The sequence below is a fragment of the Lissotriton vulgaris genome, chromosome 5, assembly GCF_964263255.1.
Source record: "Lissotriton vulgaris chromosome 5, aLisVul1.2, whole genome shotgun sequence".
NCBI classification, from domain to species: Eukaryota; Metazoa; Chordata; class Amphibia; order Caudata; family Salamandridae; genus Lissotriton; species Lissotriton vulgaris.
In genome coordinates, this window is record NC_141693.1 from 459,640,278 (window position 1) to 459,657,443 (window position 17,166).

At 44.5% G+C, this 17,166-nt stretch overlaps 1 protein-coding gene across 2 annotated transcripts in view; it reads right to left on the reverse strand.

Moving 5' to 3' along the window:
* Window positions 1–17,166, reverse strand: part of VPS13D (vacuolar protein sorting 13 homolog D) — a 2,754,556-nt gene that overhangs the window by 2,133,230 nt on the left and 604,160 nt on the right. For both annotated transcript variants that reach the window (XM_086921894.1, XM_086921893.1), the window contains exon 21: window positions 3,624–4,652. In XM_086921894.1, coding sequence (XP_086778020.1) covers window positions 3,624–4,652 — 1,029 coding nt within the window. The remainder of the gene's footprint in view (window positions 1–3,623; window positions 4,653–17,166) is intronic.

Sequence of the window (17,166 nt, forward strand, 5' to 3'; positions counted from 1 at the left end):
ACCTCCGTAGCCACGGTAGGAGGGGAGACAAATCCAGTGTTGGGCGAAGTGTCCAGATCAATGGCCTCCCCCAGCTCGTCTGCCCAGTCCTGGCTCAACTGGCACTGCAGTGCCAAAGGGTTGTCAGACCCCTCCCAGTTCTCCTCGTCATCCATCTCCTGATAGTCAGGGAAAAATGATGAAGCCGGGTCGTCGGTAAAGGGCTCACCGATCGGCGTCGAAGATGGCGCCGGATCCGGACCGGGGACGACGTCATGCGGGAACGGTGTCGGAGGCGACACCCTAGGTGATGGCGCCAGCGGAGGGGTCGTAAGGTCGACTGGCGTCGTCATGGATCCAGGCCTGGATCCTGAGGAGCCCTGCGACGTCGGGACCGGAGTCGTCAACAGCGCCGTGGCCGAAGCACCCGACGGCGCCGGAGCCAGAGCCGCCGGCCCGCTAGGGCTCCCAGATGGACCCGCGGGGCCCAAGGGCACCTCGGCTGGTTCCGACGGAGGGAAGTGCGACCTCATGGCCGTGAGGAAAGCACTAATCTCCTCCTGCGTCGCGTGCAGTCCAGGGACCGGCGGGTATGGAGCTGGACGCTGCGCTTGCGGCTCCAGCAGAGCTGCGTGGGCGGTGTCGCCAGAACCCCCGGCCGCGTTGCTCTAGCATCAGGGGGGGGGAGGGGGAGTCGGAAGAGCGATGACGTCTCTTCGACTTTTTCTTCGAGTGCCTCGACTTACCTGAGGACTTGGAGCCCGATGAGTGGTGGTGACTCGTCGAGCGCCGATGACTGTGGCCCGCGACCGGTCCCTCGCCCTCCGCCTAGACCCGGACCTCAAGCGGCGCGGGCCGACTGCCGGAGCTCGAGACACTTACGGGACCACTCCCACCTAGCCTTTGAGGTCAAGGCCTGGCAGTCGGGGCACAGCTTGTCATCATGGTCGGCCCGAGACAATAAAGGCACCAGCGGTGGGGGTCGGTCACTGACATCATTCGGTGACAGTCCTCACAGGGCTTAAACCCGGGCATCCCTACCGGCACCGCAAGTCGAAGGTCGACTCGAGAATCGATCCGAAAAAGATCAAATAAGTTAATCAAAAAATGACTCAGAGTACTACTCTTCCCGGATCTGCGCTTGCTGGCACGGAAAAAAGAAGAACTGTCGTCAGCGTGCAAGGGCGGCGTCTAAGTGCTCCGACGACATCATCCCGGCGATCACGACACCCACGACGGACGCGGAGCCGCAGACGACGCCTACCGACGCGCATGCGTACTGCTACGCAAAACTTTCCGGATCCAGTCGGACGCCTGGGGATATTCTAATGTAAGGAATCTAACACTAACCTGTTTCTTTCAGAAAATGCCCCGCTAAAAATTGACAAAAAGATGGAGAATAGAATAAAGAACTCTAAATGGGAATCCCTATGGGCCAACAGTAAGTTCAAATACAATGGTCAATGTCTCCAACTAGAAACATGGATAGAGAGAGGCATCTCGCACCCACTGCAGTTGGAAGGTGAAGGCCAACCCTACACCTTTGAAGAGCTTAGGGGAACACACAACTTCTCACCAATAGAGTTCTACAACTTCCTTAAAATCAAGACAGCTCTTTTAAAAACCAAGCTCTCGCCACACACCCCCCTCAATCATTCAATACGTCGCCAACCTCAATAAAATAGTCCATCAAGTATTGGACCTATATAAACTACTACGCCCAAAGACCACCAAACTCAACAACAAAATCACTAGCTATGGGTAAAACAGACTGAGAACCCACACACCGACCAAGACCGAGCTCTCCTCTGGTCCTCACCATCACACAACAAAATCACATCAGCACTGTCACAGAACATTCTGGACACCCGCCTGGCTGGCATCATTAGGCCTCAGAGATGACAACCTATGCTGGAACTGTACCAGGGAGAAGGGGGACATAGCGCATCTCATATACTACTGCCCCAAACTCAAAAAGTTCTGGGAAGAAATCTTTGACTTCATTAAAAAGGCATTGGGACGCACAATAACCAAGGCCTTCTCCTCCCTTACCACAGCCTTCATAACCGCACCTCTCCCAACACAACACGACAGGGACCTCCTCGACCTACTGCTGACCGCTTCTGTCAAGTTGGTCCTGACAAACTTGAAGTAAAACATCAAACAGGTGCTGGTTCAACTGGGTGACATACCTCAGAGGAGCAGATAGCACAGCCCTGCAAAACTCTCCCTGGGAGCCATCGTCTAGGGGGATGTGGAAGTCACTCGGGGGGATGTGGAAGTCACTCGACACCTTTCTAGAAACATACGACCCACCTTGAACTCACCAGCGTTCCCTCTGAAGGAGCAGAACACTCAAATGCTCTCCCCAACGCTGGCTAAGCATTGATCCAAACAACACTTCTTGCACACTAATTTTCCTCTCCTCTACTCTCTTTCTTCACTTCTCTATCCTTATTCTAACCTCGTCTGCAATACAGAGGACTCCAAATAGGTAATATTAAAAAGGACAATTCGTACAAATGTTAACAACAAATAAGCTACTATGTAATTACTGCTCCTGATTGTCTTTTTTTTCCCTTTTTGATTTAACTATAAGTAACTACCAAATGGAACTCTCAACTGCAACACGAATGTACGTATATGTGTAGAAAAAAAATTAAAAACTTGTGGAAAAAAAAGAACTATCATTGGAGGGGGGTGTCATTCAATAGGAGAAATGGCGCCTATAGAGTTTGCGTCAGTATTAAATCCTATTATTCTATGCAAAAAGGTGAAGGAGAACACCCTAGACCCTCAAAACGTTGAGCCCTCAAGCCGATATTTTGACAATTCATATCCTATGCACACGCTCTATTCACAAGTGAAATTTCACAACACAGTAAGTGTAAACAAAAGAGGAATAATGTACTGTTGTCTTTTCTGTTTTTTCTTTTAATCCGACAATGCCCAGCCAACACGTGTTTCGTCGATTGGGGATGACCCCACGACTTCTTCAGGGCTGTATGAATGAATGAATGAATTGGGGATTTATATGGCGCAACTTAACCCGGAGGCATCAAGGCGCATCTGGTGGAAAAGCAGCTGAGTGGTCGGAGGCACCTATGGTATGGCTCTTTAGGTCAATATTAAAGTCCTCTCCGCCGGTTATACTTCCGAACGGAACGGAGTCTGGACGCCGGATTCATGCTCTGTAATTTTTGACCACTGGCACATCCAGTTATCAGCTTCACCCACATACACGCATCGTCACACCTGTTTTATATTAAAAGATCTCAGACAAAGAACCTTCTCATGGGGATTGTGGGGCATTGCAACGCCAGCCCCACGAGGAGCAAAAAGCTCAATGATGAAGCATGACACCCGCATGGGTGTGTGAGGGCATCACTTCCTATTAAGGAAAACTCCTACCTATACAAACCTTCCTTAATCTCTTTACCACGTGGGAACAAGGACCCCCTTTTTGTTATCGAAGTATTCCTCACCACAATCTAGTCTTAAATAATCTATTACATTATGCATATACTAAATATTTAAGTAATGATAATCATCTTAGAACTGTATCAATATTACTGCAGCAGCTGTGATAAGCTGAAAACCTATCATTCTAATTCTTAATACCATACATTATATACCTTTCTTACCTTGATATCTATTTTGCTGTTTATATTGTCCTGTGTAGAAGAGCCTTCAAGGACACTTGCTTCTTGCTTGGCTGGGAATTGTATCTCCTCAGTTTTCATCTTCACAGAATGGTTGTCAGCAGTAGATCCAATTCCAAAAAAGTCCAAAATAACCACCCACGTTTGTAATGTTATTAAAACATCTAGACAGTTAAAATCAACATCCACACTGCGGTTCATCTGTCCATACTGAGTAATAAACTCAGGGTGCTTCTTATCCACTAGGAACACATTGATATGAACTAAAGAATCATCAAAGGGGTTCTTTTCATCATAATTGGTGGACTTATTGGAGGTGGGAGAAGGGGGTGGTGTAAAGGGATACTCCGAATCAGCCTCTTCTTTTTGCCTTCTGTTTGTTGCAGAGGTTGGTCTTTGGTATAACTGAAATACATTTTGGGCTTCTTCCATATGAGAAGGAAGTGAACGGGGCATCTCTGGATATTCCACATTTGCAACTGAAGGACAAGACTGAGAAAGGTATTCTTTATGAGTTAGGTTAGATGGTTTGGGTGCTCCTCTGGATAGCATGAGGTTTTTATATTTAGAATCTGTTTTTTTATCTAAAAGATCCTCCATTAGAAGAGATCGCAAAGCAATCTGTATTGCTAGTGTGTAAGGATGATCTTTATTGAACTCAATATCAAAATCTTGAAACTTTAGACTCACTAAATCCTGATCGCCAAGTGTTAGGTCACCACTTAATTTAACTTGAAGTTCTGAAATGTGAAAATATGCTTGGATCTGTGTGAAGGATGTTGATTCCTGAACTGAAACATACTTGTTTGAAGAAGCGAAGCTGGAGTGACTAAAGAGCCCTTTCTCATTCGGTTCACTGATGTCATCAATGCATCCACTAGGGACAGACAAAGGTGATCTAGGACCGGAAGGGGAGGCAGAACTTTGGAGCAACTTGTTTACATCTTCATTGTAGATCACGTTATCAAGTGTTTCTAAAAGTTGCTCATACACATGTTTTGCAAGAACCACCTAAAGAGTAAAAAAAAGAAATGCGTATTAATATTGTAATCACACATGAACTGGGTTATGATACAACATCTTTTGACCTCTAACTCAAAACTAAATTAACCATGTTTTAATTTTCGCAGATGGCATGGCATACAACGTTAATATGCTACCAGTGTTGGAGAGGAGCACTCTTCAACATGTTCATTTATTAAGTGTATTGTTTAGACTTCTAAAACAGATGAAAAGGGAATCGCTGTGAAACCTAAATAAGTAGTAGTAACATAGGATTTCCACTATGCATCTGTTTTACCACTTAAAAAGAGGCTGAAAACAATCATTGAAAAACTTTTGTAGCTACATGTGGAATTCCTCATGTTTAGTAGCAATGGCTTACTGTAAGATGTGGGCATGCTTAGTACGTATGAGAATGCCTGATCACTTATAAGAAATAATATGGGAGATGGCACGTTGATGAGGTTTTTCTGTTTTTTGAATTGTTGGATGAGCCAAAGCACTCGCATTGCATGTGATTTTCGGAGGTAGCAAGAAGATATTGCAAAGAATATCTGATGCAGGGAACACAGATAAATTCCAAGTTGTCCACGTAAGGCATGAACAGCACATTCTCTCTGGCTTTTTTATATGTATAATGCTATTCTTAGTACTGGATTTACAATACAAAAAGAAAAACGGCAGGAAAAAGAATGCAAAAGAAAGCCAGCTGAATGTGCTAGTCTCGCCTTATAGGAAACTATATATTTTTGAATATTTTGATGCACATGCAACTCAATGAAGATTCTCTGGTGTTCAGGTGATTGAAAGTAACATTAGAGGATTGCTTGGTTAAGTGATGTCCTCAACAGAGTACCACTTTACATGCAACTGCACCGCCAAAATATATTCTACCATCCATAGATGAACAAATCCTGTTATCAAAGAGACCTGAAAACAACAAGAGAAAGTTACTTATTTGTAATCCAAATTCCTCACCACGGGATTCTCAATTGAATTCATAAACAATGAATGTTGACACCTATGTGCAAGATTGCTCAAACAGGCATGTCAAAGGCAAGTTTCTCTTTGAAAAACAAATAATTTTACATTGCCAACCCAAAGCCAGCATTTCCCATCTTTTCTTTTAGGTTGTAAGAAAAACTAAAAATATTGACACAACATTAACTGGATCCAAAACCCCCTTTTATTTCTCATCTAGCAAAATGAAACCATGCAAGAAATTAGCACAGTACCGGCCAAGAATCAGTGATTAGTAATTTGGCACTGTTCCTGTCATGCTGCAGCACCTCAGAACTCAGTGTTGTGACAAAGTCTGTTCACTTTGTTGGGCAAGAAATAAGATGTCAGTCAATACACGCACCTCATGCCTGATTAAATAGGGCAGGCGGTGAGTCGTTCTTTTCAAATTTCGTGAAGCTACCCAAGATGGAGAACTAGGATAAAAAGTTAGAAACATGTTCTTCTCCTTGCTGAGACCAACAATTATATTCATAAACAATAACAGCAACCTCATCACCCATAGAGGTTTTAAACAAAGCAGGTGATTAACATAAAGTAGTTAGAAATTTAAAGAAGTTAGAGAGGTATGATTTACACAAACGCTTTTGTCTTCTGTGACCTTAACCTGTAGAAAGAATCAAGTCCCTCTAACTGTCAAGAGCTGGATACTTGGACGGTCTGCTGAGCCTCCTTCTAGACTGTGCAAAGAAAGGGCTACTCCATACAGTATACTTGAACGGTGCAAAGTATCTTTTCAAGAGTATCCCACATAAGAGGAAAAACCCACAAAGGGTAAAACCTCCTTAGAAATCTTGCGAATCTGGATTGAAGATGAAGATTAGAAACAAAACGCATAGCAAAGCATCAAACATATTCTAAAGGAACAGAAAGGAGAAAAGAACCAGGCCAATTTCCAGACGTAAATCCCAGTAGGAAGCTCCAGCTGCAAGGAGCAAAAGTAAAGTACAAAAATTCAACCAAAGGGACAAAGGAGACAATGCAAAATAATGGAGTGAAGGTGTTGTGACACATCCTTCACTTAGAACTGCTGCTATGTATATGGTTCTAACGGAAACTGGCATCCCAAGAAAAAGTCCCTCATTTCATAGGGATCTTGTCCGAGTAGAAGGTAGGGTATGGAGGGTGTGCTAAGAGAGCCTATAATTTGCTGACCCTCCTAACCAATGTTGTGGCCACTAGAAAGACAGTTTAGATGGCCTAGAGACTAAGTGCAGAGTCCCAAACGGTGCACCCATCAAGAAGATGTGAGCCAGATGCATATCCCACTGGGGCATAATGAATGACCTGGGCAGAAACATGTGCTGCAAGCATTTAGGAAACCTAGCCACAACAGGTAACTTAATTAATGAAGGTTGATACGGCAACTGCAAACAAGCTGAAATGACTAAAAGATAATCTTTACCTGTGCCCAGTGCAGAGCTCTGCTGGGCTAAATAGAGAGAGAGAGCAAATAGAAGTAACCTGGGATAAAGGAGCAGAAAGTAAGTTGATGTGGGAATCAAACCAGGTCACAAAATTATCCCAACAGCAGGCGTATACCGACTTGGTGGGGGGATGCCTGACTGCCAGAATAACATCACAGGTTTAGGGAGGAAGGTCAACAGCTGTCAACTGTCGCCATTAAATTTCCACGCATGAAAGTGAAGGGTGTGCAGGTTCGAGCGCAGAACCCTCCCCTGCTGCTGCGACAGAAGATGCTCTCGAAGGGGCAGCCTTATCGGAGGACCGATGATCATGCTCACCAGCTCGGGATACCAAACTCTCCATTCCCAAACTGGAGCCACAAGAATAACTTGGTGCCTGTCATCCCTGATCTTCTTGAGCACTCTGGGCAGGAGTGGCACTGGTGGAAAAGCGTGCAGGAGGCCGTAGCTCCACTTAAGCCAAAAGGCATCTCAGAGAAAGTGTCACATTGGAAACACCAGCACGCAAAACTGCTGACATTTCCCATTCTCTGTGGTGGTGAACAGATCTAAGCAAGGCGCTCACCACTGCTAAAAGATTCCTTGCACCACATCCAGATGGAGACGCCATTCGTGACCGGCTAGGCGTTTTCTGCTGAGTTAGTTCGCCCAGGCGTTCAGAGAGCCCACTAGGTGTTGAATCACCATGGAAATGCCCTGGATCCACAGTCTGTCCAGGAAAGCAGAGCCTCTTGACAAAGGGTCCACCACCCGCCCTATTTGTTGCAAAACCACATGGAGATGTTGTCAATAAACAACTGCAGCAGGCTTCCCTAGATCGAAGGAAGAAAGGCTTTCAACAGCAAGCAAATTACCCGACGCTCCAACAGGTTAATGTGGAGCCTGGACGCAGTTGGAGACTACATTTCCACCTCTCCCAGATAGTAAACCCATTCCAGAAGTGACGCATCTGTCACCACGGTCAACTTTGGTTGGAGAAGAGAGAGGGGTCTGTCACCGACCCAATCGCAGTTCGTCGGTCACCACTGCAGATCTTTTGCAGTTCCCGCCGAGATCTGGACCATGTCAAAGAGATTCCCTTGATGCTGTGCCAAATGGGACTTCCGGCCCCAGTGCAGAGAATGCATATGCCAACGGGCATGAGTTACAAGCAGGATGCAAAAGGTCATGAGGCCCAACAACCTCAGAGTGTTTCTCACCAAAATCCAAGATAACGGCTGAAACATCAGTATCATAGCCCAAATATCCTGGACATACCGCTCTGAAGGAAATGCGAAGGATCAGGTACCTGGAGCCAGAAAGGCTGGATATCCTGGATCCAGTACCACTGGTTCTGAGACCGCTCGAGAGGCAATCTAATAGGCTCTGGCTGCGGCCCCGGAGACCCTGGAGCTGGGGTGGAGGCGTGGTTTCTCTGCGCGACGGAGTCACCTAAGGAGAAAGAGAAGGAGAGACTTCGTCCTAGCGGTGCCGTTGGAGAACCGGAGACCCCGACTTTGGTGTGTCATCCTTTGGCGACCGACGCCGAGATTCATGGTGCTGCTTCTTTTTATGTTTCCTCAATGACTTCGAGGTATGCGGAGTCGGAGACTTTGACCTGGATCTCGACCTCCTTCGACCTCTTTTCTGTGATTTTTGCCTTGGTCGTGAACAGCTTGGCCTCCCTCTCCGTTACGGCTTTGGGGTTAATGCGCCTCCATGATAAACACTCTCAGACGTTGTGGTCCGACGAGAGGCATCAAACTATCTTCATGGGGGTCGAGTAATCGACATCTGACACCCACATTCCCTGCATGGCTTAAAACCGGACTTCCTCTGGTTAGCCATGATCACTGCTACAATTACAAGTACTTGCAACAAGGAAACTCCCAGAATGGAAAACCCATGAAAAACTGTTACACGTCGATGGGGAGGAAAAAAGCTATCTGACGTCAGCACGCCGACGAGGTCTTCTTATGGATCCGATGATGTCACACTGAGTCGCGTGCGGAGCAGTTCCATTGTGACATCCTCATCGATGATGGAGAGTAATGGAGAAAAGTTTCTGTGATTGCTGCGCATGGGGGTAATTGAAAAGGTGAAGAATCCACAGGCAGATGTATCCATCAGAAAAGTGCTGGTGCCATATGTGTGGCTAGATAAAACATTCTTTGCACCTAGTTATTTTGGAGCTTCCAAATGCAAGAATGTGCAAAAATGAGCTACTGTCACCACACTCATGAGTATTTAAAAAAGTCACGCCACTTGTTTTCTTCTGCTGATAAATTGTGTTTTTATAATCCTTCCTGCTTTCTCGGATAGCTCATCTATCATTTTTTTACAGCAGTTATCAGTTTGGATTTTGCTTCCCTACACTTCTTATCAAACTGTGGTGTTTCTTTGTGTCTAAGGGATTGTACTTTAACCTCTTAATCAAAAATTTCTTTTAGTAACGCAGATAATACAGAATGTATTTCAATTATTAGAACCTCATTCTCAGCCACATATGGCTCTGCTACGTTAGTATACATATTTGCAAAAGGTCAGGGTGCAGCATGATAACAGGCCATTTAACATTCATCTTCTTAGTAATGTGAAAAATTGGTGTTTCAAAAATAGTCCCAGTTGAGATCAATTGGGGGATTGGAAATCCTTTGAGTTTCAAACAAAGAGCATTTTGGTCACTGTCCCCTTTGCTGAGTAAAGGAACTGGGATCCCAAGGAGCGAGGCAATGTTGGCAGACAATTGTCCTATGCTCAGGAGCGCCTCTGTAGGGCTTGGACCAGGACTCACGTAGGCCATCAGTTCAGGCTTCATTAAAAGGGAGTAAGAGTTCAGAGGGGGGTGACTCCCGGCTGATGCTCCTCTGTCAAGACGTTTGCCTTGACGGCCACTGAGAGCATGTTAAGGTCCAAGACTTCACCCACCCTACGCACCACCATGGCAAAAGAGGCTCTCTCCTCCGTAGCCACGGTAGGAAGAGAAACTAAGCAAATGTCAGTCAAATATAGCCCACTGGCCTACATCAGTTGTCCTTCTCATTCAAGGGATGCTGGTAACCATAAGCGTTCTCAGACCCCTCCCATTCCTTTCCCTCTCAAGACCTATCAAGAGTAAAAGGCACTTGCTCCACTTTGCAGAGCATGGTCGTCTGTACAGGCATCAGCTGATGCCCATCCATGATGTTTAGGAGTTGGAAATGAGGATAGGAAGAGTGCTTCTGTGGGGCATCAACAATGGAGCGTGCATTGAGGATGGTCTTGGTCTCACCAGTGGCTCTGCTGTGGATCCAGGAAAGGATTCATGGGGCCTAACTGGCACAAGGGCGAGCCTGCCAGTGGGGTTCCAGTAGGGGCCCTTCCGAACCCATGGAACACAAAGGCACTCCAGAGGGGCTCTGACACCCAAATATGAGGTGCATGGCCTCATAATATTTTTTGAGCTGTGCAGGGGTCGTTCCGGCTCCCAGAAAGTCAGTGAAGCTTAGAGCAGGCCCTGTCTCAGGCTCAAGGCCTGGAGTGCGGTTCCTCCGAGCCTTGTTAAATGACTTCGACGGGCGCAGTGAAGTCATAGACTTCTTCCGACTTTTTGAATAACTGTGTTTGTGGGGCTCACCTGATTGCCCCAACAATTCGGAGTGTGACGATGATCGCCGGGCGTGGCTCCGTGAACGATCATTGGACCTTTTCATATGACCGAGATTTTGACAGTTGCAGAGTCGTCCAATGGCGGGCAACAAGGAGCTTGAGGGGTTGCTCCCTCGCGAACCTTCGGGTGTATGGTGAAGCAGTCCTCATAGGTCTTGGAGTGGTCATTCTCCAAGCACCACAAACACACCAAACACACCAAGTGGGGCTCTGTCACGGATATTTGCCTGTGAAAGGCTCCACACGGCTCTACAGGAGGCGGTTTCTTGGGTGACATTCCTCACACAGAGAGAAAAACTCTCAAAATTAGTCAACAAAAAGCCAGTCAAAAATCGAATGAGCGTAGCTCAGAATGGACTAGCGCTATCTGGTGAGGAAAGGGAAGAACTGTGCCAGTGCCCCAGGGTGGTGCCTAGATAGGTACCACACATGTCACTTCCGGTGCAGAAGACTCTGAAAACGCAGAGTTGAAAGACACCACCTACTGCTCAAAAAATCCTCTGGATCCAGTATGATACCTGGGGATCTTCCAAGGTAGGGAATCTGTGGCTAGAAGTCTCTATCAGATATAAGACTTGAACAGGCTTTAATTATGTAAATCTTGGAATTCGCTTTGAAAGGCAAGATTAGGTCCAAGTTTGACATCTTTCACCCAATGCTGCATTCTGCTGAATCACTGCTGTGATTCTTGTTCTGTACTCCAGAAACTAAAGGATCACACTGCTGGCTGCAAGCACAATGACACCAGGCTGGTCCTGCCAGCGCAGCAGCTCTGCCACAGAATGAGGTGGAAGACACTATGATCAATGTTTCTTCTCTATGACTTGCACTGGGGTTTTCGTAGGCGCTCAACTACATTCACCGCATAGATGTAACAATTGCAAGGAGGTAGGTAAAGCTAATCCCCTTTTGGCATCTACGTAACATCATTTAATGGAAATGCTGCTATGCTGCACTGCAGAAGCCTTTTAATTTTCAGTGGCAAGCACTTAAGTGCTTTCTAGGCAGGAACAGTTGGCTTTCCAATGTAAGAAAACAAACTAAGACAACAATAGAAAACAAGTTACTTATCTTCAGGAACACAACTAGCATCCTTATATGAATCTAACACCATATGGCAGACAGGGACACAACCTTTTTTCATAGCAGATACACTTCATGGGCACCAGGTGGTCATGGGCAGCAGCAGATACGCTCAGGCCCCCAAGGAAGAGACGCAGTAGATCCATAAAAGTCACTAATGGGTGCTCTGATATAAGATTCCCCATTTTCTCCAAGCTTCAGAAAGGTCAAAAATTGTCAGAGCCTAAGTTTAAAAATAAATAAAAGTCAAAACCTCAATGAAATAAATACCCTCAGAGAATGGAGGTGGGAGAGTAATAAGAAATCTTGGGAAGTTGTGTACACATTGCAAAGAAACTTACTAAAGGTAAATAGCTTGGTTCTTCTAACAGAAACTCTTTCCTGGAAAGACCACATGTGAACCACTACCAGAGCCACCTATGAATGAAGGCGGCTGATGATAGAGCCAATAAGCGTTACAGATGGAAGTTAAACTACACGGAGATTCTCCCTTCTACCCAGGTCAAAATTGTAGTGTTTTGCAAAGGACTGAACCTAACACCGGGTGGCAGCCTGCCTCATTTTTTAAACAAAATCACCTGTCGAGGGCAAAAGCTGCTGCCTTACCTCTTCTTGAATGTAACCTAAACACTTTGGGAGGGTCCCTTTGGGAACCTCAAAGCAAGTTGTGACACACAAAGAAAGTCAACTGTAAATCACCACTCTCTAAACAACTTGTACTATTCAAAATGTTCACTACATTGTACACAAATCCTAATTCTATCTTTTCAAATATTGTTTTAAATAAAAAATGCAAACCTTCATGTTTTTCTTCTAGAGTGCTATCAATGTTCCTGCTCACTATAAGTCTCAAATGAGACCAAAGCAATGGGGTGCTGATCTCTACTTGTGCTGGTGCTTTGACTGGGACCACGGTGGTTGGATGGGACTGGCTCGATCGGGTTCTTACAGAGGAGGCGCACAGTGCTAGGGGACCACAGGAGCGTGAAATGATGAAGTCTGCCTGGTCCTCTGTTTTGCTCACTTATATCCATAATTGGGTGTCTGACACTTGTTTAATTCAGTAGACTGCCACACTTCTATGGCATTCACAGAGTTCACCCCTACTTCGCTGGCGTGCAATCCACTTGCTCTGGCTTCCTCACCCTGGTCACACTGCTGCAGAGCAGTGCAGTGCAAGTCTAGTTACCCAACGCACACTACAAATGCAATTCAGGTGTGCCATAACTCTACAGCTAATGCAATCCAGTAACCTTGACCCACCAAATAACCCCTTAAAGGGCCAGGCCTCTGTGTGGGTCTGCAACCGGAGACACTAGCTTCAAATCTTTATGGGTTAGTGTAAAGTGGTAAGTACACAGATATTTAGGCGACCAGAACTTAATTGGCTCCATCAAATGATGCGCCAAGTTTTGACCATAGGTGAACCTCATTTCTGGGAGCTTATATATATCAGACTATACAACAGAGCTGAGTACCACAACATGTCTTCCGCACTGAAAAGAACTTCCTTCGAACAAGTAAAATCATATCTAGACTTACTGCCTGTTACAATTTCTTAACTTTCCAGACCCTTGTATGAAATACAGCTGCAGCTGTCTCTACATGCAAAATAATGAAAGAATTGCAGTAGTAACCAAATTATAATTTTGCAACGTCTCCCAAAGTCTTAGACTGAAAGCAAGAGGGCAGGATCAAATTTATTTTTACGTAGCAATGCATTGAAGTACTAACGTTCATTCAATTATCCATAAATGCATAAGATTTTTAAATGATGGTCTTTCTAACAGAACTGTGTTTTCTGTGACATGAGATAAAGTGGCAACAGCATACAATAAGCACTAAGAAAAACAACTTAACTGGGTTTCCTTTACTGCATGCACAAACGACTGCATACACACACACAACAGGTAGATATGTGCACACAGAGAACATGCACATAGGCAACATGTACAGTTACATATGCAAATGCAAGACAAGCTGTCCCACAGGCACATAATGTCCATACATGCACTGTACAAGCAGCATATGCAAGAGTTCTTGCCTGTGTGTCTCTGGGGACTAGTATGTGCTGTCTGTGTGGTCAGTGTATCTGTGGGACAGTATGGGCTGTGTGTGCGCATGTGTGACTCTAAATGTTGTCTGTTCTATACAGAAACATGCACTATAGTATATTGCAGACAAAGCTGATATCCCAAAACCTTTCCAAAATGTATGTTGAGGAAATTTGAAACATTTTGCTTCAAGCAAGATCTGTTAATTGATGCATAAAATGCACACATAAGGAAGACATAGGGCAGGAATGTCTGACATAATGGTTTTCAACTAATTAGTGAAAAGACCAAGTAAGTAGCCTTCTGACTATTTAGGTGTTAGTAAGGAAGGATGCCGCTGAAAAACGTGCCTTAGCCCATGTATGGGACCATGAGCAGAAGATAAAGTATATCTCTTGAAGGCCGTCTTGCAGCACAAATCAAGGATAATGTGGCCGGATCGTGCAGGGCAGAGCTATGAGGCTTTTCAAACAGTCATCCCTTAGCGGATGTCAAAAGCCAATATTTGAAATTGATTGTGTATGCTCCAAAAACTACACCAATAAGTACTTTACATTTGGAGTTTCGTCAAAAGAATACCGATGTAAAAAAATTATATTTGAGATTAGGGTCGAGGATGCTTCATGACTGTTACAGGCTTGACTTACAAAATTTACTGGAAAATAAAAAATATTTATCTTAATTCTGTTTCACGCATGTACAACCTATGCTATTTCTTCAAAACATAACTCATTAGTGACAAGGGCAAACTTGAATTTAATGTGATTACCGTGTAATGGTCTTCGATACTCCATAAATTAATGACACTTTGAGGAAAGGAGCATAATAACCTCTGAAGATTGCTTCCCTGAAAGCATCTACCAAAAGAAATTGGATTCAGGTTGGTAAGAATATAACAGTATTGAGAAAATCGTTGGTGCTTTTGTATTCACCATAGTGAATAGGGCTTCGTCAGAAGAGGGATCATCAGAGACTAGAAAACCAGACTCTAGGTAGGTGTCTAGAAAACCAGCATTTAAATCAGAATCAAAATACACTTGTGGAGACAAGCTGTCTGCCTCACTGTTATCATCCTCATAATGAGGGGGAGTTGATACTGGAAAATCCAGTGCAACAGAGGTTAACCTGAACAGTTCATGACATCTGGTAAAAGTGTCTGGTCAAGTGACTGGTGGTATCGGCCGCGTCTCCTGGTCCTGAAGGTAGGTATTAGATTTCTTTTAGTCATATTGCATAAATTAATCTGTCATTGATGTCTTAAGCGGCTTTGATGCCAGTATCAGCACGGCAGGCATCGACTCTGAAGTCTGTATCTCAGGTTAATCATCTGCCAGTGTAGTACGTACCTGCTTCGGAGTGGAATTTGTGGGAGCTGAAGCTGCCAACACTGCAGCGAAGCAGCATGGTACAAATTACACAGGTTGTGCCATAGTGCCTCTGCAAGGGAGTGCCAGGACCCCACAGAACAGACAAATATTTTTAAAAGCTTCACTCCGACTATGAAATGCTTTTGAAGGGGTAGAATTCACCTCCTTTGTTGAAATATCATGCAACACAAATGCGTTTTGTTGAGAAGTCTGAGTGTTCCTTTATTTATGCAAAGAGGAAGACGTGGACAGATTATATTTGTGGTATCTTCTGTTTCCTTTTTCTGGTGAATATCTCCTAGGAAGTGCACACAATTTGTAAGGGGTCATCAGCATCACCTTTAGAGAGGCTAGCATTAACGTGTCCTCCTGCTTAAGAATAGCCTTCATGTTCAATGCAGAACACAAGCCACACAACAAGGTATTTTATGCCTTCCGCAGGCATTAAAGGCATTCTGGGTCTTTCACTGACAGTTTCTACTAATCAAACAGGATGCAAAGTCAGAACATTTTGGTGACAATGTACCGAAAAAGAGGAACAAGAAAAAGGCAGAACAACGGTATAAAATAGATGAGGATCCGGTGGCAAATTATATGGACTTACTTCATCAGTTCCGGTAAAGTACAGTGGATGCTTGCTTGCTGCTATGCACCTCCACCTGGCACCAGTGCCTCTACATTGCAGAATTGTTTCAAATCCAGCCTGGCGCTTATAAGGAATCTGCTTGAGTGAGTATTCCTTAGAAATTATGTCTACTAAAATCAATTAAACTTTACGGTTGGTCTTTTCAGTACCGTCCCTTAATTCCTCTCCATCCTGATTCAATTCATGCTGATTGATTTATATTCTATTCAGGGATATGGCCAAAAAGAAAAAGCTGTAACCTCTTTAAGCCAAAAATAAACTTCTCTGTTATACCACTTTGAATATTTGAAAATGGATACATTTGCGTTCTTTCAAAAGGAGATGAGGCTCTACCTTCTACCACAAAAAATAGGTGAGTATGAGTAAGAGCAAACATATAAGATATGAATACAATGAATGCTTCTGGAAGCCAATGAGAGACAATGCCCAAGAGGAGAGGAGGTTCTACCTTAATAAAAATAGGTGAGCATGAGTGGGGGAAAACTAACAAAATATGAATAAAATAAATGCTATTGGAAGCCATTGAGAGACAATGCCAAAATCGTGAGTCCATCTGGTGGATGTGTAGTAGCAGGAACCTAGTTAAAAAAGTATGCAAAGGTAGATAATACATGGAGCCATAGGGAAGTTGTGGCATCAGTGGTGTCCTGATAATCAGGATCAGAGAGCAAGAGAGAGGAACACTGAGATTGTAATAGGAACCACTGTGTATAAAGTGAATAAACTTCGATCTTGAAGGATCCTCACTGCACTTGTGCTGTCTATGTCAAGCAGCCGCTGGCTGCATACCTACTTGGAGGCTGAGAGCCAACTTCTCACTTCTTTTAGAGTTACTGAAGTGACATGAAGTGAATTGGGGTGTTTGAAGCCTTGTACTCCAGGGAGTCGTAATAGCCGCCAAAGGAAGACACTGAAGTCTGACAGGAAGACTTCCCTCCTCAGATCTAGACCAAAATGCAAACTTTTTTCACATCTTCAGCTGTGGTAGGTGTTAAACTGGCTTTTCAAGTCCATTCACAGCTCTGGTTTATTGCAGCCTCGGTCTCTGCATATCAAAGATATGCTATCCAGTCAGGGCTAGCATAGTTTAAACGGCATAAATTAAAGACCAGCTATAATAAGTAATCTTGCATAAGTACTTGCTACGTTGTAGGCATGCGTTGAAGGATGTTCTTATTTTTATCTGAGCAGAGAAGTGGAAGTGAAGAAAGGATGCTGAGGAGTCGCCATGTATTTGACACATCAGGGTACTCATTGTAACATTGGGGCAATAGGGCTGGACAGCAGAATTATGGGGTA